This window comes from Arvicola amphibius, chromosome 1, assembly GCF_903992535.2.
Source record: "Arvicola amphibius chromosome 1, mArvAmp1.2, whole genome shotgun sequence".
NCBI classification, from domain to species: domain Eukaryota; kingdom Metazoa; phylum Chordata; class Mammalia; order Rodentia; family Cricetidae; genus Arvicola; species Arvicola amphibius.
In genome coordinates, this window is record NC_052047.1 from 122,223,172 (window position 1) to 122,247,553 (window position 24,382).

At 45.8% G+C, this 24,382-nt stretch overlaps 2 protein-coding genes across 2 annotated transcripts in view; one reads left to right on the forward strand and one right to left on the reverse strand.

Annotated features, from left to right (window-relative positions):
• Dnah3 (dynein axonemal heavy chain 3) overlaps positions 1–1,837 on the reverse strand; it is a 235,906-nt gene extending 234,069 nt beyond the window's left edge. The window contains exon 1 of the mRNA XM_038346167.1: positions 1,722–1,837. Within this exon, the coding sequence (XP_038202095.1) occupies positions 1,722–1,751 (30 nt within the window). The 5' untranslated portion in view covers positions 1,752–1,837. The remainder of the gene's footprint in view (positions 1–1,721) is intronic.
• A 4,514-nt stretch (positions 1,838–6,351) lies between these two features.
• On the forward strand, positions 6,352–24,165 carry Ldaf1 (lipid droplet assembly factor 1). Its single transcript, XM_038349182.1, has 5 exons — positions 6,352–6,480; positions 8,696–8,894; positions 18,793–18,961; positions 19,414–19,552; positions 23,644–24,165. Exons 2-5 carry the CDS (start codon positions 8,799–8,801, stop codon positions 23,723–23,725), a joined length of 486 nt encoding a protein of 161 aa, XP_038205110.1. The 5' UTR covers positions 6,352–6,480; positions 8,696–8,798; the 3' UTR covers positions 23,726–24,165.
• Positions 24,166–24,382: the final 217 nt, after the last annotated feature.

Below are 24,382 nucleotides of genomic sequence, written 5' to 3' on the forward strand. Positions count from 1 at the left end.
AGAAGAGCTGGGCAAGGGTGCTTTCAAGAACAGGAAAGCCTTTTCAGGTCCCAGCTATAAGACATGTGTTGATGAAGAGGTTAGGGCTGTCGGCGTTGTGTCTTTGCAAGCAAGAGGAATCTGTGGTCAGTGACAATCTTTCCTTTGGCCTAGATTTTGAAATCTGTTTTAAATAAAAATCTTCATTCAAACAGCAACAAACACCACCAAGCCAGAACATCTTGGGTAAGTCACAACAAGAGCAGGAAGGAGCAATTAAGCCCCAAATTCCCCCCTTCACCCCCGACTTGTGGAATCAGGGAGGATGTTAATCTGGGAGGGGTCTTGGTAATTGTGTTCCTCTTCACAGTGGGGTAAACCTGATTCCAGGGCCAACAGAACCTGGGAAAGCTAATCCTTCCACCAGAAGTAGAATGCAGTCCTGGTGAGAAAATCCGGCCTACTCCAATTTCAATTCATGTGGCACAACGTGGCTCTTGACAGGAAGAAACAGGGAATTCTTTAACAGCTTCTTAGCTATGCAAAATGGTGTGCTAACAACCTGTATGTCTAAGTATCTTCTTTGGTAAATATTAGGGAGTTTTCATTTCAGAGCATGGGCTTGGTTGGATATGCAGCAGATATAATTTTATTAAGTTTCTATTTTAAATGCTCCTCTGAGTCTTGGCATCTTGGCTTTTTCATCCAAGACGCTTGCATGCGGATTAGGCAGATGACTTTGGGGCAATCTGTTTGCTTATTTATTTGTTTCTAAGGTGGAGTCTACTACGCACCTCAGGCTGATCGCTGCCGCTTGGCTTCCCAAGGGCAGAGGCTACTGGCATAAACCAGCAGACCCAGTTCAGACAGTTTATTTCAGATTGCACATGATGGCCTGTGGGCTCTGCTATGCCAGAACCATTCCACCCTGAGTTAAAAATAGAGCTCTTGGATCTCTACCACGGCACGCCACGTCTGAATCAGTCTTTGAGGGTGCGGGCCAAGACTCTGGTTTCTGATAAGGTTGTTCTTGTTTTGAGACCATATAGTACAGACTGCCTTGGGATACACAATCTTCGTGCCTCAGTCTCCCAAGTGATAAGATTACAAGGTAACTTCGTGCCTATGTGAGACGGGTTTCTAAATTAAAAATTAGTTTTTTAAATTAGCAAAGTCTGTGGGGGTGTGCATGCCCACATATGGGCAGAAGCCAGAGCAGGTGTTAGGTGTCCTGCTCGGCTGCTTTCCAGCTTATTCCCTTGAGACTGGATTTATCACTGAACCTGGAGCTAAGCTGATGGCAAGCAAGCCCCGGGATTCCTGTCCCTGACCCTCCCCTACACCCAGTACTGGGGTTGCAGCCACATGTGTCTACAACTATTTACACAGAGGTGCTGGGGTATGAATTCAAGTCCTCATGCTTATGCAGTAAGCGCTAAGAGCTTTCAGCCGCCTCTGCCAGCCCCAACACTGTATCAGAATATGCCCCAGAATGCTATGACGTGCAATCCAAGGTGGGACCTGCCTGCTGGAGTGTGTATCTGATGACATTGGAAGGGAAGGAGAAGGAACGATGGGGTCTAAAATTTCAGAGTGAAAACGTGATTAACACACTTTCCAGGTCAAAGGGATCTACCACGGCAATCTCTCTGTGGGAAAAGTCCCTCCTCCCCCACAATCTCGATTCTCTACACGTTGAAGACACAAAGTACAGAAAAACACGCCTTAAACGTCACACCCACCTCCTGAGATGAGCAGTCGTGGTTGCTCATGGCGCCTGTTCTAATTGTTCCGTTGGACGAAAGAATAAGGAGTTCTCAGTTCCTCTGAGGATCAGTCTCTCCCATCCAGCTGCTTTGAAATCTGCGATTCCTTAGAGGAGAAGGGGGATGACAGCAGCAGCGGAATTTTCGGACCCTCTGGACACTCTGACACAAAACTCTTTCTCTGAGGTCATAGATGTTGGTATCCCAGGGAGTTCCCTGGCAGAAAGGGAGAGAAGGAAAAACAAAGAATGAAGAGGTAGCATAGCGTTCTGCAGAACCCTCCTCCCGTTTACCCTCTTTGCAGTGTTTGTTTTTGTTTCCTTTCAGTAGATTTCTTGGAACTTCCTAGAACAGCCTGATGTCTCTGCCGGGGACAAAATTGAAGCACGGTCACATATTAATATCTAGAAGAGGGAACTTGCTATCCCAGACAACACCCCTGGGGACCTAGGGGAGTTCCCTGAGCAGTTTTAACCATAATGGGGTTTGTACCCAGGCACTGTGAGGGATAACCAGGCTTTAGCGTCTGTTGCTAAGAGAAGGGGCCTCTTCTATGTTTAAACACAAGACTGGGCTTGCCCTGCTGGTTCCCTTGGTGGGAGGCTGAGCTGAGCAGCAGGAAGTATTAGTGATGGAAGGGAAACTGAGAAAGTGTTTAGTAATGGCCCAGGAATGTAACAATAAGAGATGATTATCTTGAAGAGGTCTAAGGCACACCAGCTGGTGGTTGAGTCCCTGAAGTCCAGAGCTGGACTGGTCTACCTCAGATCCTGCACTTCTTGTTAAGGAATGGTGCAGCTTTGTGTCGAGTGACTCTGTCAGCTTCCGTGTACAAATTCCATACCACTCTCTGGTCATATTGTTGAGTGCCCACTTCATCAGGTCTGTTTGTGAGTTTGATGAGATACTGCACCTAAAGAGTTCACAGTTCGCACACTGTAAATTCATCCTAATTTGCCTATGACTTATACACACAAACATACACACACACACACACACACACACACACACACACACACTGAGACAGGGTCTAAAGATAACATTGAACTTCTGATCGTTGGCTTCCCCCTCCTTAGTGCTAAGTTTACGCAGGACTGAGGGCAGCCCCAGTGTATGCCAGGCGAACACTCTACCAACTGAGCTAGACCCCCAGCCTTTCCCTACTTCACTGCTGTGGTCTTGCATCTTGAGAACTTCTTCTGCCCAGGACAGGTTGGGATAGTCTTGTCACTCAATGCAGTAGGTTCTTTACGAATGTTGTGGCTAGCACCAGTATTATAGTTACAGGCACACAAGCACATACACTCTCACATGGAAGTAGCCAAGATTCACCACTGCCCCAACATCCAAAACACATCACATGGCTGCTTTCAAAAGTCTTTTAAAGCCAAGTTAGATTTATCGAGCTCTCTCAGAATGCTATGGTGCCCGTCTGTTTCTTCGTTCAGTTTCCCCCTTAATTTCATGACACTCCCCAGTTTCATCAGGAGGAACCCAAGACAGAGTTAGTTTTCCAACCTTAGCTTTCCTTAGTCAGAGGGGCTACAAAATGAAACATTTTTACTGTTCTTTTCACAGAGCAACTGCCAGGGCACAGACATTTTCAGCTCCTTTGAAAAGCACCAAGAATGTATGTAGAGGGTCTGAGCTGTGGCTCAAATGTAATAGAGCACTTGCCTATCACATAGAAGGTCTGGATCTGATGCCCAGCGCACACACAAACTTGAACTGTATAGAGTCAGATATAGTGTGTAGCACTGAATTGCACACCAGAGAGACTCTCATTTATGTATGTGAGGAGCAGAAAGAGAGAAACATGGCACCAATGAGTCCATGGCCTCCTGTGTAGCAAGATAGGCTCTGTCTGAAATTTAATGTACTTTAAAAACTAGTTATGTTCAAAGCCATTAAAACAAGAAGACTTTCTGTTTACTGACATGATCTGCTGGTATTCATGCCCACTCCATAAAGGGCATCTTCTCAACAATACAAAAGAAAATCTCCTTTTTCTAATTTTTATGTTTGGAAATATAGACACTAAACTAACCAACCAATCTTCCAACCAACTAACCAACCAACTAACTAACTAACTAACTAGCCAAACAACCTGTCTGTAGTCACTCCAGAAGGTCAACAGCAAAATTTGGACTTGCATGTGGTTATGGGAAGTGCTTACAGCTTTAGTTATAAACTTATGTGCAGACTGAGAAATGGCGAGAGTCAGACTGGGTTAAAAGTAAGACCCTGTTTCCAAAGAGAGAAAAGAGAGAGGGGGAAAGGGAAAGAGAGAAACAAAAATGGAAGACAGGGAAGGAGAAGGAAGAAAGAGAGAGAGAACTGATCCTCTAGGGCACTTACCTGTTTATTCTTAAGAAATAATGTCAGCTTTAAGACCCTCTTTGTCTTCAACTCCAAATCTCCAGGGTCTCCAGATAACTCAGAATTTCAGGCAAGCATTTTTTGAGGCAAAATATCTTTTAAAATAAATATATCCCGAATACATATGAGACATGCTTATACCAAAAAGTTATAGGTTATTTGCCTCAAAAAGAAATCTGAGAGTCCTATAGTTTCAGTTGCTAAATCTGGCAACCTAGGGAGGAGAGGTCAGCTGGGTTCAGGCCATATTCTGGCTCTGACTAGCAACAGGGTCAGTGAATTGCTAAAGAACTACCCCCCTTATTCTTCCAAGCCAGTGCTCACAGTAGATCTCAGAAGGCTGAAAAAGAATTGCTTACCTAGAACAAGTGTGCTAGCTCATTGGGGCTCCTATCACAAAGTGCTTCAGTCTGAGTGGCATATTAAACAGCAGCCAAACAAAACGAAGAAAAACAAGAAACATATTTCTCATAGTTCAAAATAATGGAAGTCTGAAGTCTGAATATGAGCACGGAGAGATTGCAGGGAGGAGTCTAGACTGCCATCTTTTTAATCTGCTCTCTGATAGTAGAAAGAGGCAAGAAAACTCTCCTCAGTCCTCCATTTATAAAGCATTAATCTGTGTGTGTGTGTGTGTGTGTGTGTGTGTGTGTAGCCTGGAACTCACTCTGTAGACCAGGCTGACCTTGGACTCGCAGAGATCCGAAGGCCTCTGCTTTCCCAGTGCTGGGATTAAAGGTGTGCACCACCACCGCCCGCCCTGCATTAATCTCTTCATAAGTGCTTTATCTTCTTGACTAATGGCTTCCCCAAAGCCCCACCTAATACTGTTATATTGGGGCACAAAGGATAAAAATATTCAGTCTGTTGCTGTAGAAAACTGTAGGAAAGCCTAGGAGAGGCTTCATGTGGGTTTATCAGTCATTTGAACGTCAACCCAGAGCCAAGTTCTCGATGGTACAGAGATGCTAGACCCCCCAGATGAGAAATACAAGGTATTGTCTGAGAGGCAGTGGCACTGGGCGGGGGATGCTGGAGGCTGGAGGAGCTAGAGGATTCAAAGAGGTACCCCTAGATGGCACCCTTCAGCAGAAATCCCAGAGAAGCCCCAATTTTTCCAAAGCAATATCTACCAGGACCTGATGGTCTAAGGAAAACAAGTATATTTTTCTTTTTCCCCTCGTGGGAAACGTGTCATACTGCAGCTCCAGAAAGTGAAGACAGCCAGACAAGAGTGCCTGAGATTAAAAACTTCAGAGACATGCATGCCCTTATATACCATGCTCCCCATGAGAGGTTAAGTCACTGACGTCACACAGCCACCGTTAGACTTGGGCCTGTAGATGGGGTCTTCAGAGCCCCAGCCCACAGTTTTTCACTATAAGCTCAAAGGCAGTGTTTCTGGATACCGGATGATTGCGTCCCATCTCCAACCCCCTTGGAAACATTTTCAGCAGGGAGGGGCCGCTAAGATATTTGTATTCATTTCGTGGGTAGAACCCAGGAATGCTTCCAAGCACCCCCAGTGCGCTCAGGACATCTCAGAAACAGACTCATCCCATCCCAAATGTTAATAGCACTGCCGCCGAGTAATTGCCTATATTTGGAACCAGGAAACATGGGTTTCTCTACCGTGGATCCTTGAGAAGACATTCGAGTTTATCTATAAACCTTATCCCTCTAGCTCTCCGTTTGTTTTTGTTTTTGTCTTTAAATCCGTAATGTGGAGATAATCCTTCTCTGAGATTCCCTGACTGCCAACATTTGCACTTGCTTCACGACTAGACTTTCCAGTCTAGGAGGCACCTCAACGACTCGTATGACTTGAACTCCGGGGGCGAATCCAGAACTGGATCTGTATCGAGAAGGGGAACCCCTAAATTCCTCTAAAAAAAAAAACCCACCTTGGGCTGACAGTCCACCTGAGTCTTGGCCCCAAAACTTTCACTCCAAGCCACCGCTGTTGGAAGTGACTGTTTTCAAGCCCTCATTTTCTCGTTAGTCCTCCAAAGTCTAGAAGGTTTGTAGGGATTGTTCCTGGAGTATGTGGGAAGAAGTGAAGGCGCCAAGCAAAGCTGCCCGCCGCGCGGCTGGGCGCGGGGGATACCGGATCCTTCCTGTTCTGGCTGCGAAGGCGGGGCAGGACCTGTGCTGGTCCTCGATGGGGGCGGGACCTAGGCGAAGGGCGGGACAGAAGGGCGGGGCTTCGTCTGGTTGAAGGAAGAGCGCTCGCCAGTGGGGAGGAGCAGGTCCGGCTCCTGTCCTCAATCAGGCCTGCGTCCCTTCTCTTCTTCCTCCCACTTTGCTTCCCGCCCTCGATGCCTGCAGAGCTGGGTATCGCGGCAGCTAGCACCAGGTGAGAGAGCAAAGCTGTGGGGTGTGGAGTTTAGGGGACCCCGACTGGCTGAACCCTCCAAGTTCGGTCTGGGAAGTGGAGGAGTTCAGGGTCGGCCACGGGAGAGTGCGCTAGCTTCCTTCGCCTGCAGATGTTGGCCTCTGGGTTGGTCTTGAAGGTGTCTGAAACCTTGAGTTGCTGGGTGCGGGTGGGAGGTCATGGGGGAGATCCCACCCACCATTTCCAGCCATCTCCGCCCTTACACACCGACAGCTAGATTTGTTTAAAAAAAAATAGGAAAGAGGGAGGGAGGGAGAGAGGGGCGGAAGGAAGAAAAGAAAAACAAAGAAAAGAAAAGAAAGAAAGAAAAAGGAAGTGGACAGTACCAATCCGCGAACGAGGCCCTGCCTCCTTTTTGGGAACCCTGCATGGGAAGACTTGGAGTCTTGCCTGGGCCTCCACACCTCCTCCCCAGGATTGGTCAACAGGGGTGCCATGCGCCACAGCAGGAGGGAACTGCAGGTGTCAAAGGTGGGTTTGCCCCCCCCCCGAAGATCAGTGACAGGGTACCCAACTACCCCTAGTTCCCGTCTCGTAGTTTTGGGGCCCCGCGATCCGGGATCAGATCTCCGTCTGCATCACACTCTTTTCTTCTTTCTGGATCCCTGGTCTTAGATTGAAACTCTCCACACTCATCTATCTGAAAGGCGACCCGAAGGCCCTGCCCCCAGTTCGTGGATTCGACCCGACCCGCAACTGGAACGTTCGCGGTGGCAGTTTGCTCGCGGAACGCCAGAGTCCGGAGCCAAGGCTTTATTTGGAGCCTTGTAAGGGGCGGGGCCTGTTCTCTGAGAACCTGGCTAGGACCCCCAAGCTCAGAGTAGGCGGGGCGCCCTAGGCTAGTTGGGGTGGCACCTTCTGTCTTTTCTTATGATAATGCTTGGTGTCTGCAATGGACTCTAGGAGGAGTCGAGGGTCTGGGAGTGGCCAGGTAGATGCTTGTCCTAACTGCGGACCTCTGCATTCTTCCCACGCTTGCCTGTCAGACTCCCCAGACCGGTCCCTTGGCACTTGGATGTTTCCCAGGCCAAAGAAGACTTGTAACGGGGGCAGCTGGGCTTGTTTTAGCCCGCTGTAGAGATGAGATTAGGTGACCTGAAGGACCATCCCAAAATCAGCAGTGCAAGCTGTTGCATCCACGACATAAATGTGTGTAGGAGTTGGTTCTCCCCTGGCTAAGAGGCGAGAACTCATTTTAGTTGGTGTGATGAAACCGTGCGCACTAGACTCTATGGTGTAGACAGCGGTAAGGTATGTTTCCTCACTGTAACGCATAGTAGGCTTATGGTAAATAAATTGAGCATCTCGGTTATTTTTGGCACGGTGACAGAATCTACTGAGCACAAGTAGGTGAGACCAGGGAGTTGGCAGCAAGGAGATAATGCAGAGATCCCATTCTGTCCAACCCAGACTGATGTTCTGGAAAACCTAAGAGTAATATTGTAATTTTTTTTTATTTGAAAACTCAGCCAGAGTTAAAAGTGTATCTGATTTGGCTCATTACCTTCATGAAAATGCGTAACAATGTGAAGTGGAGACAGTTTTGCAAATCCCAGGCTGTCTAGTGACAAAAGATAATTGTGTGAAGGCCCTGGGGACAGGTGCTGTGAGGGAGGAGGACCTCACCACACACAAATAAAAGGTGGCATTGTGCAAGGTGTTTGTGAGCCAAATAAAGAATAGAAAGCACCCAAGTCCCTGTTGTAGGAGAAAAGAAAGACTGGGAGGAGGAGGGGCTGAGGAAAGGGGCGGGAGACTTGAATTCCGTTTTCTTGCTTGTCATATGTTCTTTTCAACATTCAGGCTGAAAGACATACGCTCTCAGAGATATATTTCTAGCTCCTTTTCTATACCGTGTGTGTGTGTGTGTGTGTGTGTGTGTGTGTGTGTAAAACAATGAAGTGTTTATAATAAATGGATTTAGCTTCTTCATCTTGCTGGTCATTGTATATTATAAACAGGCATGTGATACATATCCTCTGAGTATACTTTCATATATCTCTAATCTCATTGAGGTCCATGAAAAATAAATTGCTGGATCAAGGTTTGTGCAGCTTAAATATTTGATAAATATTGTCAAGTTATGTCCACCTGCATGCCCGCCATCAGTGCGTAGGGTATGGTACAGGCTGCTTGGGGACTACTAATGATTCAAGACACTTCCTGTTTCCTCCAGTGATTGCAAGAGACAGGCGACATGAGAGGCTGGGCTACATGCTCCATCAAGGGACTCACTGGTAGAAGATAAACTCTCGAGTGAGACTGGAGGACATTTCAAGATGGCCAAAGACGAGCCGCCAAGTGTCTCCAGAGACTTAGAGGCGCTGCGAAGGAAGCTCTGCTTGCTGCTAGATTCCTTCCAGAACAACGCAAAGGTCAGTCTCCAATGCCGTAAATACTGGGAAGTTAACACTGGCCTGAGCAAGACAGAATGTTGTATCTTTTCATAACACCTTGCTGTGTCTGAGCTGTGGTCATGTTCTTTGTGGCTGCTAGAGTGTCAGCCATCATATGACATTCAAGGCAACAGGACAACAGGGGAGTGGGAGGACGATCCTTTTCAAGCCTCCTCCAAATGAAGTCACAGAATTGCAGAACCCTTCCGGTTGCATCCCATAAGATGCAGAATTTGGTTGGATAGCCACCCATCATGGCAACTGCCATCCTTCAGCTGGATCTAAAGGGGCCACCCTTAGTCCACACGACAGACACTACTCTTTTCTTCGAAAACTTTGGCCCATCTGCTCCCCTAAGAAAGGGGCCAGCAAACAGCTAGTTTCAGATTTGAGTTCTGTGTTCCATTAGAAATTCATCATCCCCCAGAAATGCTACATTAGCCACCCATGCACTAAAATATTTCCGCACCTTTCCCTAAGTACAAAGAAGCAATGGTTAATTTTAAGACTATATCTTAGTCAATATATCAAAAATGGTATCGTTTCAGCATGTAGTCATAAAAATTAATGGAAAAGAAAATACTTTACATTCCTTTTTGGACTGACTCTGAAATCTAGGCTTCTTTGAATTTCCGGGACGACTGTGATGCAAACCAGCCACGCCTTCCATTTTCACCGCTCACTGCAGCGCGGTTTGAGATTCTCTATTTCATTTATCTGCGTCTGTATCTTTATTGGTTTTTTTTCTGTATACCTTTCAACATTAAACAGAATGCTAGGGTTGGGGCGATGGTTCGGTGGGTAAAGCTCTTGTCTGACTACCACGAGAACGTAAGTTTGAGTTCCCAGATCCACATAAAGATGGTGCTGAAGCGCATCTCTATTCTTCCAGGGTTTCTATGGCAAAACGGGAGGTGCAGACAAGAGGATCCTGGGGTGCTTATAGGCCAGCTAGCCTGTCTTATTCAGTGCAAAACAACAACAAAAGCCCAAGGAGATCCTGTTACCAGCAAACAAGTAGAAAGCTGTCCTCAGACCTCCGCACGGGCACTCACATACATGAAAACACACACGCTCACTTACATTGTGTATACATATCACAAAAAGATTTTAAAAAACAGTGCTAGAGCCGGGCGGTGGTGGCGCACGCCTTTAATCCCAGCACTCGGGAGGCAGAGGCAGGCGGATCTCTGTGAGTTCGAGGCCAGCCTGGTCTACAAGAGCTAGTTCCAGGACAGGCTCTAAAAAAGCTGCAGAGAAACCCTGTCTCGAAAAACCAAAAAAATAAAAAAAAAAAACCAAAACAGTGCTAGCTGGCTAATACTATTATCAATTCGTTGTATGTCTTTCTAGACTTCTATACTATGTGCACATAAAAGTACGTATGCATATAAAGTGATGGGAACTGTTTCATGATTTTTTTCTATTGGACAGCACATTTCACCAGCTTCTGTAAAACATACACTAACGTCATTTGCTTCACAGGGGTCTTCTTTGGTTTTGCTTTAGAATGCATTTGGCATACTACCGACTTACCTGATTATTTTTAAAATGGACAAGCAGGTTTTTAGTTAGTTGGCAGAGACTCTTTAATGAGTTAGCTCAGTAAGGAAGGTCCTCATGGCCTTTGCACATTTGCAGTTCATTCTCATGACTTGAGAGAGATCCGAAGTCATCACAGACACTGGATTTGCAAATACCAAATAGACCATTGGTTTTACAGGAATAAGGAGCGCAGGTCCTTCAAGCCTCTAGTCATAACAGATGAGTATATGGTCCTTACTTTATGTGTATTTTTGGAAAGATGCATTGATGTATATAATGCACACTGTTGGTTGTTGGCACTGAACACAGGGCCAGCAGCAGGCTGCTTCATGCCTCAAACCCACACACGTCTTCTTCGTAAGAAACAGTAACAAAAAGATACTGGTGGTGGTCATAGCGCTATGCATTTTAAATAGTGAGATTGCCAACCAGAAATAAAAACTGTGAACTTTGTGGCGTTAAATAGGCCACGATGTCATAGTTTGGTTCTTCAGTGTCCCAGAGAGGCCCCCATGCTAAAGGCTTGGCCAAGGGCTTGGTTGTTGTGGAGAGGTGGTGAGACCTTCTTGAATTTCTGGTTCAAACCATAACAAGCTAGGAATGTTCCTGTCCGTTGACTCAGTCTTGACATCAGAGATGCTCAAAGGACTGGTTTTAGGTACCAGATAAATTAGCGAGTAGAAAGTCCTCAAACACAGGATTCGCAGATTAGAAGGACTGTGTGTTTATTAACTGATTGAGCCCTTACTAAATTCCAACCTTGTCGCAGGCATTTAGCGCTTCTTAGTTAATATTTATATGCACCTTCAAAGCAGATGAACTTCTTATTCTTTCCTTTTGACAACTCAGCAGTATGCACTGGAGTAGGTTTGGGCTAGATACTTATCCAGCTAGCCTACTCCCAGGAACGTGGGGAAATTGACAGTTCTCTACGGGCTGGTGTTCTCAGATAGTCTTGAGATGAAATTATTTCTCTTACAAGTTTTTTAGTATATTATGTTAATTGACCTATTAAAAAATATTTATTTTGGGCTGGAGAGATGGCTCAGAAGTTAAGAGCAGTGGCTGATCTTCCAGAGGACCTGAGTTCAATTTCCAGTAACCACATGGTGGCTCACAAACATCCATGATGAGATCTGGTGCCCTCTTCTGGCCTGCAGGCAGACATACAGGCAGAACACTGTATACATAATAAATAAATAAATAATAAGTAAATAAGTATTTTTTTAAAAAGAAAAACTATTCATTTTATGTGTATGTGTGCGCTCAGTGGTATGTACCTGAATGCATGTATGTGTATCACATGTGTGCAGTGCCTGCAGAGGCCAGAAGAGGGCACTGGGTCCTTAGAACTGGTCTTACAGGCAATTATGGGCTGTCCTATATGGATTCTGGGAACTGAACTCAAGTGCTCTTCAAAAGCGGTGAGTACTCCTAACTAATACTCTCTTCAGCCGCAGGTCACACTAATGCAAAGTGATTCTGGAGGGAGGAGGAGAGCAAAGCGCCTGTGACCTGCCTCAGTCAGAGTCTCTGTTCCGGATTTTGGTTCATGGTTTTAGACCATCCTGGGGCAGAGGGCAGGACAGAACAGAGTAGCTCACTCATATCATGGTAGCCAGTCAGCAGGGCAATGGGGTGGGGACAGACAGACGCACAAAGATACACACAGAGATTGCTTCAGGAATACATAGGGTAGAATGTAGCCCCAGGAACATGTTCCCAGTGGTCCTCTTCCCGCAGCGAGGCTCTCTCTCCTGTAGTCTCCACAACTGCCAAAACCAGTGTGAGCAGCTGGGGGCCACGTGAGCCTGCAGGAGCCACTTTATATTCAAATATTAACAAAAGCATCACTAACACACAGTGGTGGTGATCCCCATGAGTAGTAAGACCCTTCAGTAATGTTTACGTAATAGTGAGTGTAACCACAGCAGACGTAATTGTGTATTTTTATTTTGGTTTGGTAGGGTGCTGTTTTTTCATACTGAAGTGTGGATCTTCAGAGTAATTTACATGTGCCCCTAGAACATCAACAAAGGACATCAGGTTGACATACTGTAATTTATATAGCCGCCCCTTGTCTCTGGGAAATGGAGACAGTTTCTTTCCCCCATGTAATCCGTGCTCTTCACTCACAGTTTAATGAGCTCTTTGAACTTCAGATGAGGCTAGATAGGCCTCCAGATGGAACGGGCACGAAATTGCTCCAGCCTGTCTGTAGCGCATGGCCAGTTCTTAACAGTCTTACTTCTAGAATTCAAGAGACAGGAACCTGCTTAAAATAGTTTAAGCAAGCAAACAGGTAGGGCCTTCCACAACTTTAGGAATCTTTAAGGCTTCCCCATGAGCCTTGGGAGAAGTAGAGCATGGCTGTTTCAGGACTAGAACCAGGGTCAGGCTGGTGCCTGGTGGCAGGAGTAGCTCTCAACACGCCCTCTTCCTTGGGCTGTGTAGCTTCTCACATTGGTTCCTTGTGTATTCGCTTCACTCCCAGACTGCAGCCTACTCCCCTTGGCTTTCCCGTTGATGTGGGCAAACATGGTTGTTCGGGCTGGTACCCTTCTTTCCTCACATCTCCATTAGCACCTGTTGAAGATCTAGAAGTTTCAGCTCCCTGTTCATAGAAACACCAGTGTGGCTGGCACTGTCACCTGTGGCTACCCAGTGGCTGTTGGACTGGGATCTTTGATTTTGTTTGAAATGCATATGGCTTCTCGGATGTCCTCCGGTCAGGGGAGGAAGCAGTTTTCAGAAAAGCGGAAGGAGTGGCTGGGTGACCAGGCTGGCATCTCCTGATGTGAATTATCTGTGATAGATGGAGAACCATTGTGTCTCAAACGCTGACCACATGGGCCTGACTCTCGAAACTGTCATGCTAGCGTGCATTTATAAATAAATGAACAGCCCTTGTCCGACCTTGAGTACATTAATTCAATTTGTTTCCAGCTCCTCTTATCTGGAATGAGCAACACCAGGCCTTGGGCTGCTGGGAGGATTATCTGGGATGCCATTTGAGAAGGCATTTGCACTGAGCCTGGCTAATGCTGGTGCCATTCTCTCAAAGTCTGGCATCCTGGGTTGTTGATTGCAGCTCACATTTGTAAAGCATGGGTCGGAGGCCCATCTCTACCTCCAGGTTAGTGATGGAAAATCACAGGGCATGCCACAGCCTGCTGGGCTCTCTCACTTTTTATCCTCCCATTTGCATGCCATCTGTTGCCAGGAAAATGAAACGTGGTGATGTTTGAGGCCTTTGGACTTGGGTGCTGTTACTGCTGCTCTCCATTATCTGCCCTGCAACTTTGTAGGGAAAATACGTGAAGACATATATGGCAAGTCTGAAATGTCAGGGGCTGAGTCAGACAGGCACCTTTAGAGGAGAAAGCCTTACCGACATACTTTCAGAGTAGCCTTTGTTTTTCTTCAATTAAAACTTCATGAAGAAAATGGGCCTTGGGGGGTGGGTCAGCAGGGAAGGTGCTTGAGGACTTGAGTTCAATTCTCAGAACTGTCATTAAAGAAGAATACAGGAGTAATGGCTTATACTTTTATTCCAGTATTGGGGAGATGGAGTCAGGTGGATCTCTGGGGCTCAGTAGCCTGCCGGTTCAGCATACTTGGTGAGTTCCTGGCCAGAGACAGGCAGATGGACAGAGCCTGAGGAACATGCTCAAGGGGGCCCTTTGGTCTTCAAATGTGTTGCACACACATGTGCACCCAAGTGAGCATGAACATAGAGAGAGAGAGAGAGAGAGAGAGAGAGAGACCCAGAGGAGTTTACGTCTCTATTTTGAGTGACATGAGTTGAGAGCGCCCTAAAGTGCTCCTGTGTGCTCTTTTCACCTTTTGAACGTGCACTTTATGACCTTGTCCCTTTAAGCATGTCCCCAAATCTTTCCTTCTGATACTCAGCATGCTGAGGAGTGCGCTTACCCCTACAGTGTTTTCCTGAATGGATATGTGTAGCTCTCTGGATAAAACCACCATGCTTCCCTTGCTCGGAGGTGTTGCTTTGGGAATGACTCCCGCATTCTCCTTACCTGCTGTAGGTAGGAGGTCTTTGTGGCCATGCTTATTTTGGTTTTGCACTTGGCAAGATGCAAACCCTTTGGGTTAGACTCTTAAAAAAGTGTCTGGAACCTGTGTTTAATGAGTATGGCTGTTAGGTATGGATGAACCATGCTGTCTCCACAACATTCTGTCCTGACAAAGGTCATTCTTTCTTAGAGAAAGCAATTCCTAGATTAAACTGTTTTGTCTTAGCTACTTTTCTATTGCTGTGATAAAATACCATGGTCAAAGAAACTTATAGAAGGAAGGGTCTATTTTGGGTTGATGGTTCCAGAGGGCTAAGAGTCCTTTACCATGACCTTGGGGAGCATTGCAGCAAGCACCAGGCATGGTGGCAGGGATAGCTGGGAGTGTTCATCTCAAGCACAAGCAGGAAGCAGAGAACAATCTCATAATGGTGTAAGTCTTTAAACTCTCAAAACTCACCCTCAGTGACACACTTCCTCCAGGAAGGTCAACCTCATAAACCTACCCAATCAGTGCCATAAGCTGGGGACCAGCTATTCAAATGTCTTAGCCATTGGGGACCATTATCATCAAACCACCACATAGTTTATTATATTGATGATGGGGATTGTTTGCCTACCTTCCTTCCATTCTACCTTTCATCCTTCCTTTCTTTTTAACATGCAGTCTTGGTAGACAGCCCAAGCTGGCCTCAAACACACAATACCCCTGCCTCAGCCTCCCAGGAGCTGGAATTAGAGCTATATCTTTGTGCTACCTTTTCTGCTTTAATTGGCAGGCTCTTTAGAAATGGTTTCTTTGCATTTTGAAGGACCTTTGTTTTGGGGCTGTTTAGAGGCCAGACCCAGAAAAGGCTCTGAAAAAGGGGGATTCTCTGAGGACTGGAAGTAAGATATCTCTACCTTTTGCTTCTTGGATTCCCCATGCCAAACTGTCCTCAGTTTCCTTTTTTATTTTTTTATTTTTATTTATTTTTTGTCATTTAATCTGTAGGCTACATCCTTCCCATCCCCCTCTGGCCCAAATTTAGCCATTTATGCTCTCGCCTGGTTTCCTACAAAACTCCCTAATTGCCTCTTGCATACCTACCCCAGGTTCATCTTTGAGTAAGATTGCTCCTTTGTGTCTGTCACAGCCCCCACCACATGCTCTTAATTTACCCCTTATTTATTTTTCCATAAGATAAAACTTTCAAAGTATAATAGACATATTAGAGTCACATATATAATTTAAATTTTTTAAACTTTTTTCTTTTAAAACAAAATGGGAGGGCTGGAGAGATGGCTCAGAGGTTAAGAGCATTGTCTGCTCTTCCAAAGGTCCTGAGTTCAATTCCCAGCAACCACATGGTGGCTCACAACCATCTGTAATGGGGTCTGGTGCTCTCTTCTGGCCTGCAGGCATACACACAGACAGAATATTGCATACAAAATAAATAAATAAATAAATAAATATTTAAAGAAATGGGTCAGGGGTGGTGGTTCTTACTATCATTTTAGCACTCCAGTTATGAGGCAGGAGGATTACAAGTTCAAGGCAATAATGACACTCTGTCTCAAATTAAAAATAAAAAGGAACCCATGAAATTAATTTTAATAAAATAGCTTAAGAAACCCAGTATATCTTAAACTATCACTTAAGACTGTAATTATCATGAGAAATAATCAATGAGATAGCCTAGATTTTTTTCCCTTAAATACATAGAGCATTTTTCATGCAGGTGCTATATTTCTGTGGGAAATCATTGTTCTCTCTTTAGCATTTACAAAATTTGTCTGCCTCCCTCTCACCTCAAATCCTTAATGAAGGATGGTCTCAGAGGCGATTCCTGGTGTGGTTACAGGTTGCTAGGCGGCATGGCTCGAAGACATTGTGTGCTGTGCCAGGAGGTGGAATATGTCATGCTTTAGGAGGCAGCGTTGAAGCCCAGGACAATGCCTGTGGCTGCTCTGAAGGGCCTTATCTGTTTAAACAAGGTGAGCCCGTGCCTGGTTGCCATTACCCGGGCTATAGATTCTCCTGTTTCTAACTTGCCCCAAGTTCCCACCCTTACGATTACTTGGCTGGAAATCTGTTGCCAGGAGAAGTATGTGATTTGGAAAGACGCACTTCTGATAATGGCACTTCATTTCTGCTACTGGGCTGCAAGCCCCAAAGGAGTGAGTCACAGGAAAGACCAGTTTTCGATGCAGGAAGCATTCCCCACTCAGCTTTTTTAATTTTTATGTTACTGTTTTTTTGTTTTGTTTTGTTTGGAAAAAATTATTTTTCATAAAATATATTCCATCCTGGTTTTCCTCCTCCTTCTCCTCTTTCTCCTCCCAGAGAGTGGGCACCTACACAGCTCCATGCCCTTTCTTTCTCTCTCTTTAAAATAAACAGGTATCCTAGGCAGTGGTGGTGAACACCTTTAAATTCCAGCATTTGGGAGGCAGAGGCAGGCAAATCTCTGAGTTTGAGGTCAGTCTGGTCTACAGAGTGAGTTCCAGGGCTACACAGAACAACCCTGTCTTAAAACAAGCAAACAAAACAAAGAAAAACAACCAATCCTAGAACAAACAGGCAAACAAAAATCAAAGCATAGTAAACAAAAAGAAAACAACACAAGAAACACAGAATCCATAAAAACACAAAATTAGAAACCATAATATATAAACAAAAGGCCAATAAGACAAAAATGCCCAAAATAAGCAATATGAGACAAAAAAATCTACAAAAATACCATTGAGTTCATTTCATGTTAGCCATCTACTGCTGGGCATGGGGCCTACTCATAAGCCAGTGAGACTCCCTTGGAGAAAACTAGTTTTCCCTTTGTCATTGGATAGCTTTTTGGTTAGGGGTGGAAGTTCATGTGCATCTGACCCTCTCAGTGCTGGGATACCGTCCTCCTTGAACCTGTACAGGCCCTGTGTGTGCTGCCACAGTCTCTGTGAGTTCATACATGCATCAGTCCTGGTGTGTCTGGAAGACACTGTTTCCTTGGAGTCTTCCATTCCCCTGACTCTTCTATCTTTCTGCCTCCTCTTTCACATAGATATTCCCAAATCTATTATTCTTTGTAATTTTCCAGTTATGTGTCTCTGTATTTGTTCCCACCTGCAGGAAAAAGCGTCTCTGCTGATGGCTGAGCGAGGTGCTGATCTATGAGTACAGCAGAATGTAGTTGGGAGTCATTTTATTGCTGTTTCTTTAGCAGAACAATCGTATTTGGTTTTCCCCTAGGCCTATCTAGTCTAGGTTCTTGGCCACAGGAGCAATGTCAAGCATGGGTTCCACCTTGTGGAGTGGGCCTTAACTCCAGTCGTGGAGTGGTTACTCCCATAGCATTTGTGCCACTACTGCACACGCAGGCAAGGCACTGTTATAGACTGCAGAGTTTGCAGCTGGACTGGTGGTTACTTTTCTAGAGGAAGGTTTTTGAATGATGGGGTCTTTCAATGTAACAGGCTTCAATGCCAGTAATAAGGAGGGTGAAGCCCCGAGACTTGAAAACTGAGGGGAATGCTCATCCTTGTGGGTTTGACTAAGACCAGCTCTGCACTAAAGCAGCCTTCTCAATGGAGTGTGGTCCCCACCTCTTAACCTGGTGAAGGTGGGTAGCCTGTTTATTAAAGCAACATATGGTTGCCATCATCAGTCTGTGGCCAGTTATAGCATCCTGGCTGGTACCATAAAAACACTGAGGTTGCAGGGCAATGTATGCATTTGGAGTCAAAGATTTTAGCTTTGAATATCTAGGATTTGTCCCTTGGAAACTAGATGACTACTAATTAGCCACGTAGCCCATTGTATCTCAAACTTGAATGTATACACAAAGCACCTGGGCTCTCGTTGAAAAGCAGAATTGGATGCAACAGGTGCCAGGTGGAGCCTAAGGCTCCTCATCTCCACTAAGCTCTTGAGAGGTGCTGAGTAGCTAGGACTTAACTCCTCTTTTCCTTTGCGACCTTCGTTATGAGAACTTTGGCTGCAGAGCGGTAGGCACATTGCACACATAAGAGGGTGTCTTTCAGAGAGGGTGTGTGCTGGGCAGGAGAGCAGCCACATGACCTTTCCTCCTCTCACAGATCTTAACACTGGTGGGAACCTCACCCTTGCCACCCTTCCCACAGCTTCTTTACGTTGCTGCCAGGTACCTCACATCTTGGGAGATGTTTCATGTTGATGCCTGGGAGCCTCTGACTTGCCGGAGGCCTCTGACTGTGGCCGTATTTCCCACAGCTGAGGCAGATCAGCTCAATCTGAGGTTTGGAACAGCAGTTAACCCTGGCTCTTTGTCCTTTGCCTGCAGGTGGTTGCCTTCATGAAGTCCCCGGTGGGTCGGTACCTGGACAGGCATCCTTTCCTGGCACTCACCATGCTGATGTTTGTTACCATGTCAGCCATCCCTGTTGGCTTCTTCCTGCTCATCGTGGTGCTCACCTCCCTGGGTGTTCTCATGGGGGCCATATTACTGGAAGGTACTCTGGAAGTAACTCAATAAGGTGGACAGTATTGAACATCTGCCATTTTTATCAAAGACTCCTCTTTCTGGTGCAAGGCAGCTTGTCAGAGTAGCTAAAACCCAGGCTCTCGTGTTCCATCAGCTGCCCATTACCACCATCGTGATTTGAGATGTGACCTACTCCTTCTGAGCTTTAAATTGGGCAGGCAACAAAACAAGAAAGGAGACCCCAAGTGTAACATAGTTTGTGAACAGTGGGGAATGGAAGCAACCAGAGGCCCCACCGGCTGATGCCAGAAGCTGAGGCCTACCCAGGTGTGGAACTTCTGCTATTATAATTTTTAATGGGAAATCTCCTGACTTCAAAAATCTGAGTTAGCTGCCATATTTTAAATGCATTGGCCCAGGGTCCTCTCAGTTTCAGAGCATTTCTGATAAAGGCACCTTCTAACCACGCTTTCCTCCTAGGACTGGTTATCTCTGTGTGCGGCCTCTCACTGCTCTGCATCCTCTGTGGCTTGGGCTTTGTGTCACTTGCCATGTCAGGGATAGCCATGATCTCGTATGTGGTAGTGTCCTGCCTCATGAACTACTGGTTTTCTCCCAGGTAAATGCATGTCAATGGAACAATTGATCTTGGGGATTTGGGGGATCCACACAGATAACTTTCTAATCCCACTTGGTATCCAGCAGTTGAATTATAAGTGGCAAGTGCTCCTCACGGTTGCCCGTAGACATCCGCATTTCCAGTAGAGTTTCATCCATGCACACATGCACACAGACATTGCCACCCTTGTCCATCGCCCGCAGAGCTCATCCCGCAGAGCTCATCCCGCAGCTGTAGTAGCCTCCTCAGGCAGTTACTGATTCTTCTAAAAAAGTTATCTGCTTACTTTACAAGGTCAAATGGGGTAGTTTAGGAGGTTTGGGAGGAAGGCTAACCCATCAGGTAGTCATGCCCACCTCCCAGGGTGGTACAGGAGCTGGGATGCTGCTATCCCCCCCATCTACCTTGATCTCCTCTGTTTGTCAGTGTGAGCATCTCAGCATAGTGAAGACGGCTCATGTTTACTCTGTGGAGTCTCCCCCCCCACCCCACCCCACCCACGGCATGGCTCCTGGGTCTGGAGGAACAGTGACCTGTTGAGATGCCGGAGGGAAACCCAGCAGTGCTGAAGTGCTAGGGAGGTATAACGTGCTACCTCCTGATACTCAGGGCTTTTCAGAGGCATCTTTTTTGATACATGATATTTGGGCTGTGTATAGATTTTCAATTCTTAAGTTCCCACATACGGAGTCTCTCTTGTGCTTCACTAATTTTTGCTAATTTGATAACTGTGGCTAAGGTATTTGCTCAGTGCAGAATCTCTGTTAGCACTTCCCAGCCTCATCTCATTTAACCCTTAGGTGAACCTCATTCTGTGAGAGGGAAATGAAAGGCAAGTGCACATGCTAAGAACAGCCGAGAAGGAACTTAAATCTAGGTCGGCTGAGTCTGGTAAACTCTCAGCCACAATATAAAGTGGCTATAAAACATAGTCAACAATCTCTGGAAAGAGGCAGATAGTAAAGATTCTAGGGCATTTAGACTGTGGTCAGCCTCTCAGTTTGCTGCTGTACTGTGAGAGCAGATAGTAAGCAAATAAACTGGTCTGGCTGTGTTCCAATAAAACTTTATTTAAACTTTACAAAAACAGATGGCTTGCCAAAGTTTGCCCCTATAGCCATAATTGATTTGCTAGTCCATGATCTAAGAAAATCCACTAGTGCCCTTGAACATCTTAATAAAAGGTGGCTTTACCACTTGCCTAGCATGTTCAAGGGCCTGGGTTTGATCCCCAGCATTCCCCCTTCCCCTCAAAAAGTTTATCCTGTCATTACTTTTTGTTGATGTGTCTGTGATCTTAAATTGCTCAGGGGTTGTTCTCACAAGATTGCTTAACTGATAATCCCTGGAATCATGTCAGTTTCTCAGAAGTTGCTTTGATCACTATCAGCTTTCAAGGACACACAGTGCCCTATTTGGCTTATTGAGGGCGATGCTTTAGAGCTAAAATCCCTTCCTACCTTTGAACTCTGCTTTAATTAGGCTAAGTGCTTAAAAAGTATACTGCAGAAAGTAGCATAATGAAATGCTTGGGAGAAGCTCAGGTGGAAGCTACAAGAGTAGGAATCTGAGTTTGGAATCCCAGAACCAACATGAAAATGCCACTCGTAATCTCAGCAGTGGGGAGACAGGGATAGTTGGGTGGCTGTGGCTTGCTAGCCAGCCAGCCCAGCCTGTTAGAGAGTTTCAGGCCAATGGGAGACCACGTCTCAAAGGATGTAGATAGTGTTCTTGAGGATGACACTTGTGAAAATGTGCACACACACACACACACACACACACACACACACACACACACTGAAAGAGAAAAGAAAAGCACAATCAGTGGAGAGGCTCAACTTCGTTCTTCCTGTCTCCATCCTCTTCCCGAGACATCAGGCTCCCATTTGGGCAGAGATTCTCAACTTCCTGTTCTCAGGAGTCAATTCACCTTCTCAAAGGCTACTGAAGCCTCCAAGGCGTGGGCTCAGAGCTTTGATAACGGTCCCACTGCAAGTTACAGCACCAACCACAGAAATGTCTGCCCTCTTAAAAGGAAAAATATTAACCATCTAAACAAAAAAACATTTGTTAATGAAAAATGGTTGTATTTTATAAACAAAATTAATTTAGCCAGGTCACAGGTCACATTGTCTTATATTCTATCAATAGCCTTCTCTATTTTTTCCTACCTCCTGCTGTATGGCCAGGGCTGGCCTGGAACTCATGATATAGTTTAAGTTAGCCTCAGTTTCTTGATCCTCCTGCCTCAGCACCCTTCCCCAAGTGCTGGAACTACAGGTGCACAGTGCCGCCCCTGACTATCATGGTTTTCTTAGCTATATGCTCTGGCGGAAGTAGCAAGGCTAGCCCTTTTACCTCTGTTCATGTGGCCTGCAGGAAATCTTTGAGGAGGCCAGACCCTCACAGTGCAGTGGGGAAGGAGAGCCTTCTCCAGAGGACTGTGAACGGTCTCCGATAGTACAGCTGAGCTCAGTAATGGTTCTTGCTTCTAGTTTAATGAAAATGTGGCATTGTTTTTCATTTACTAACATAGTCTGAGCAGATCTGCACCACACATGGTTATGTGACTTGATGCCTTGGGCATGAAGGGTCAGTTCACTGAATCACATAGCTCCTCCACATGTTATGTGAAAACGCCCCTGTTCCTCTATGAGATAACAAGAATGGAAAGAACACAGAAGGTGTTATGATAAATTAGATGCTGTGTTAGGAAAATCTTTAACACTCGAGATAAAGATAGTCCCTCATTGACTGACCCAAAGCACAAGAGAACAAAGAGGAGCTACCAGTTCGTTCCATGACTTAATGGGTTTGACCCTAAACTGAAAGATGACACAACTATTTTTTTTTAAAGGAGACAAATTCTAATATGGCCTTACTTAGGGAAATATACTAGACAGTTTCTCAGCAACACATTGTGATCTTCTCTGTAGATAATCTTAACATCAAAGGTGCTGGAGAGACTTCCTAGGGCCTGCAGGCTGGGGTAGGGGGAAGTAAGGGGCAAAGGCAGCATATGCCTTTGTAGACCGCACAAATCATTCACTCCACATCATCCTGGCTCTCCCCAAATAGCCAGAGTGTGCCTGACTTCCCCCTACCCCACTCCATCCAATTACTGCAGACTGAATTCAGAATTTAGGCTTCTGAGGCAAGCATTCTCTAGGCCTTTAAAGTTATTATTCTTGAGCCTGGTGGTGGTGGTGCACTCCTTTAATCTAGCACCTGGGAGGCAGAGGCAGGAGGATCTCCATGAGTTTGAGGCCAGCCTGATCTACAAAGCAAGTTTCAGGACAGCCAGGGCTACACAGAGAAACCTTGTCTCAAAAAACCTATATATATATATTCATCCTTAAATTTTGACATAAGCTCTCACGAAGTTGATCAAGCTGGCCTTAAACTCACTCTGTAGTTCAGGCTGGCCTTGAAACTGCAACGTTCTTCCTGTCCTGGCTTCCCAAACAGCTGGGATTGCAGAGCCTGTCACACTGCCCAGTGCTTCTTCATATACTTGCTTACAAAAAAGCAAGAAGAGCAGAGCAATGGTTCCTTGTTTTTTGTTTGTTTTGGCTTTTTTGTTGCCAGGTAGAAATGTTTTTGGTGACAAGTAATTATAAACAAAATAGCCTGAGGTAGATACTAACTCAAACAAGATTTTGTTTTTATTGGATAACCAAGAGATAGAGACAGTCCAGGAGGGCTGGTACAACCACTATATGGTGTCACCAACATACCCAGTGCCTTCTGCCTTTCTTCGCTGCCATCCTTAGCCTGTGGGTTTGCCTCCAATGGCTGTAACTGATACAGCTCCAGGTACGAACATGTGAGAGAGATCATGAGCGTGCAGACAAGCCCAAGAGACCCGTTCTCCCGAGTGAAGTCTTTCCCTAGTGCTCTTCCTCATTCTTCCCAAAGACACATCATTAGCTAGACCTTCGTAAGGTGTCAGTCAGCTTGGACAGGGGTTCAGCTTTCTTACCTTCTGTGACAAGAGTTCATAGAACACACCAGTCAAGAGTGCTGCAGATGTGGCTGGGCCATTCTTGGTGTTGCTCCTACACTAACCATTTTGTCTTTCCATACTACAGGCCTCTGGCACAGCAGCATGCCAACACCAATTGTCAGCTGGCTATGAAGTCTGCAGACTTTGAGGGGCGCTACCAGGAATGACAGGCCATATGGAACCAGAGGTTGCTCCTAAGCATGCCGGGAAAGCTCTTCGCCTCTCTGCTTGGGTCATAGCTCAGAGAGAGAGCTGGATGCTTGCTCTGCTTCGCCACTCACTGTGTCTAAACTGCAGTGGCCAGGGCCACCTCCCCAGCCCTCATCCTCCATTATGCAGTCTTGACCTTAGCAGAGTCCCAGGCTTCTAGAACTGGGAAGCTTGACCAGTAGGGCCTCTGGGTTGAGTCCTAGGTCCCTACTGGGGTAAGGTCACTTGTTTTTGAAGTTTAGTTTCCTTTTATTGGGAGGTGGGGAGGATGAAGAAGAGAGTTTTCTCCAGTCATTTGAAAGAAGAGGTAAACGAATAACCCAAAGAGAGTCAGATCTCCTGCCATTATTGCTTTTCTATCAGAAAGAGCAGCAACATCTGGGGACTGTGGCCTGACTTGAAAAGCAGTCATAACCTTGCAGCCAAGAGTCCTTTAGAAAATGTCTCAAGGCCTAGTTGCGGAGTGCCTTGATCGTCGACACATTTGTACTTGATATGTTTATATTGTTTTTAAAAGAGTTTGCCATGTCAAGCCATTTCTTGACAAACAAACAAACCAAACACATACTGAAGACTACAAAGCAAAAAAATAAAAAGCCTGTGTGATTTCCTCT

What these genes read in the sequence shown, in the direction of transcription:
- Ldaf1 (XM_038349182.1), top strand. Translation starts at nt 8,799, where the DNA reads ATGGCCAAAGACGAGCCGCCAAGTGTCTCCAGAGACTTAGAGGCGCTG. An exon ending in CCTTCCAGAACAACGCAAAG is followed by an intron (nt 8,895 to 18,792) that starts GTCAGTCTCCAA and finishes CTTTGCCTGCAG; the next exon opens with GTGGTTGCCTTCATGAAGTC. An exon ending in GGGGGCCATATTACTGGAAG is followed by an intron (nt 18,962 to 19,413) that starts GTACTCTGGAAG and finishes CTTTCCTCCTAG; the next exon opens with GACTGGTTATCTCTGTGTGC.